Source organism: Saccostrea echinata, unplaced genomic scaffold (assembly GCF_033153115.1).
Source record: "Saccostrea echinata isolate AGI-Se365-2 ecotype Australia unplaced genomic scaffold, CSIRO_AGI_Sech_v1 ptg000029l, whole genome shotgun sequence".
NCBI classification, from domain to species: Eukaryota; Metazoa; Mollusca; class Bivalvia; order Ostreida; family Ostreidae; genus Saccostrea; species Saccostrea echinata.
The window spans coordinates 12,577,920-12,580,982 of record NW_026889778.1 but is presented as its reverse complement, the minus strand read 5'-3'; the positions used below and the strand labels follow the sequence as shown (position 1 = coordinate 12,580,982).

Genomic DNA, 3,063 nt, shown 5'->3' with positions numbered 1-3,063 from the left:
AGAGCCAATCCTATCTGTTTCATCAACTTCAAAAATAACTCTAGCTGACCAGTGCACAGAGGAAGACATGGGGGGCCAACTAATAAAATGTCATCTAACATATGTACAAAACCCTCAATACCTAGATTATTATTGATAACCCAATGCAAAGAATTTGAAAATCTTTCAAAAAGATTGCATGCTGAACTTAAACTCATAGAAAATGTCTTATCAATGTCAGTATTCACAAGCAGAGCACCTCTTCCAAACCGTTTAATCAGTTTAACAACATTATCTACGGTTTGATATGTCACAGCAGAATATTCCTTTGAAATTCGATCATTTATTGATGACCCTCTGGATAGGACAAACGATGTATAACTCTGAATTCTCCCTGCTTCTGTTTAGGCACCATCCACAGTGGAGATATTTGAAGGTTGTTAAGATGTAAATTATCAATTGTAAATGAATCAGCTGCACGCCCTTTATGAACTTCAATATCAATTTTTTGTTGAAGAATATTTATGTTTTCTACGGCCTATGGAAGATTTTTACTATACCTAAATTGTCTTGGTCCAGTATAATTAATTTTGAATCCAAAAGTAAAACCATCTAACAGAAATTACAATTCTTCAAAGTCATAACCATGTAGCCAAAACTTTAATGCTCTTGCATCAACAGGGGTTATAACAATATCATTTAATCTTATATCACTTTCTAAATAGGCTTGCTCGGTTTTGATGTTTACTAGAGTTTGCAATGAGTTTCTTGTTGGGCTCTGAAAACATGCTGCACTCTTTCTTTGGGTGCTCTCCATAACATCTGTTGCAGATGTGCGCGTACTCACAGTTTGGTCGAACACAGTCCCCATTATTGTTGTTGCAGCTGAAGCATGGCTTATTTTTCCCACGAAAGGACTGCTGGCTCTGTGTTTTCTGTTTGTCTGTTTTTTCATTCATGTCTAACCGACTTTTAAGTCCAACTTGTAATGCCTCTAAGTAATGTTTAGCATTGATTTTTTCCCAGGGCATTTGAGCAGGATTTTCACCTCTCCAAGAACCAACCTGTTCATCGTAGTAAAAAGCTACTTTTTCACCGACATCGTTGCTGAGTTTCTGAATCGTTGCCATGTACTTCATTAAGCATGGCGAATGTGATGGGGATTTTTCACAATACACTGCTACAAAAACATGAAAAGCGTTCATCCACTGTTGGAGGGATTGGAAGAAATACTTGTGCTCCTTTTGAAGGAAGGTAAATGAATTATCATTTCCTTGCACAGCTTCAAGCTTGGGAGAGGTTTGCTTGAAAGTACAATTTTAGGCAAACATTAATTTACACAGTTAGCACTGCATTGAGTTGGTATGATCTAATTTAATTAAGTTACACCCTTAAAGCCATTCCTAATGGAATGCACTGGATAATATAAAATTTGGGTAGCACCAAATATCTACATCTAGGGTTTACATTCACATTTTACACAAACATGATAATTTACACAGTTACCATTGTTTCACTGTTACAAGCATTTGAGATAGAAAGATATAGTTTTCTTAATTCAAACTTTTAAAAGCCAGCCTTGATGGAATGTACTGGATGATAAAATACTTGGCTAGCACCAAATATCTTCATCTAAGATTTTATATATTGACTTCTCAGTGAGCCCTATTTGTAAATGCCTGTGTTATAATTACTCAAACTTCAGTTCAGCAGAGCTAACACTCTTGTCTGTTCTGTGTTGCACTTTCAAGGCTGCAAAATTAAGGAACAAAATTAATACATGTAGACATGTGACTTGCATAATGCACCCAATATTTTAGTCACTTCAGGGTGACCTTCTCCCACAGATTCATGGAATATTTGTTAGCAATAAAAGTTTTAATCTGTTTTAAAACCGAAGAATTAAAGTTGAACTTATTTTTCATAAATGCCTTTGATAAAAGTTTTAATTTGTTTTTAAAGTTGAACTTATTTTACATAAATTCCTTATCTGTCTGTCATTTCCACACACCTGGAACACTGCAAACTTTGGACAAAACCAAAATTAACTTATTTTACATAAATTCCTTATCTGTCTATGTCATTTCCACACACCTGGAACACTGCAAACTTTGGACGAAACCAAAATTAACATTTTCAAAGTGTTGTATATGGTCCACCTCCTGACATTTCATAGCATTCACTGTAATGTCCTTAAATCTAAAACACAATTATTCTGTACTCTCTCTCTCTCTCTCTCTCTCTCTCTTCTAGTGAATGCAAAGGGGCTTGCAACCCTAATACCCCCCCCCCCCCCCACTCTGGATCCGTCACTTTGAATGCATAGTAAATTACACATGAATCAAAATTAGATGTTTATACACTGCATTCTTTTCCTTGAAAATTGCATTCTGTCCTATAATCTATTATATAATGCCGCATTGTTTTTTTAGGTAAAGAATTCAAATCTTAGATTTACACACTACATTTACATATGGATATATATAACATTTACACCTGTAATACATTGTAAAAAGGCTTAAATTCAATACTCAATATTTATTTTATTTTCTTATTTCAGCTATATTATTAGGAAGTTGCAGATTTTCGAAATACAGATTGCAATATGACGAAGATGATTTTAGGTTGAAGACTGTTAAATACTATACCTATGTTTACTGCAGTGGTCTCTGTGACTATGTACTCGAGACTTGTGACTACGTGTACAACATTACAGTCTGTAGTATATCTGCCGCATCACTTTTTTTCTCTTTTATATGCATTACAATTTTAGGTCTTTGATTATAGACTATTTTTTTAATTTGTTTTCAGGATTATTGGGTCCATAATATGCATAGTCTTGGCTGTTTAGCTGGCCTTCCAGTTTTAGTCTATTTGTATAGGAGTGGCTTGCGTTTGTGCACGGCAATGTAGAAGTCCGGGGCAGGTTGTTTATACCAGTCGTCAGGGAAACACAGCTGTCGCATACAGCAATCGTAAGTTCCTTATTATATTCATAGCAAAGGTATTATTCTAAATGGATTCTAAATGGAATGAGGGTTATTAACAAATTTGAGGAATTTTAAAGATATGACATTACCACTT

The 3,063-nt window shown here is 34.8% G+C and overlaps 1 protein-coding gene across 1 annotated transcript; it reads right to left on the bottom strand.

Annotated features, from left to right (window-relative positions):
• Window positions 1–689: 689 nt before the first annotated feature.
• LOC133194982 (uncharacterized) lies at window positions 690–1,611 on the bottom strand. The gene is made up of 2 exons (XM_061330874.1): window positions 1,588–1,611; window positions 690–1,283 (listed from the first exon to the last, which is right to left on the bottom strand). The coding sequence occupies exons 1-2, from the start codon at window positions 1,609–1,611 to the stop codon at window positions 690–692; spliced, it is 618 nt and encodes a 205-aa protein (XP_061186858.1).
• Window positions 1,612–3,063: the final 1,452 nt, after the last annotated feature.

What these genes read in the sequence shown, in the direction of transcription:
- LOC133194982 (XM_061330874.1), bottom strand. Translation starts at nt 1,611, where the DNA reads ATGAAGATATTTGGTGCTAGCCAA. An exon ending in AGATATTTGGTGCTAGCCAA is followed by an intron (nt 1,284 to 1,587) that starts GTATTTTATCAT and finishes TGTACTTTCAAG; the next exon opens with CAAACCTCTCCCAAGCTTGA.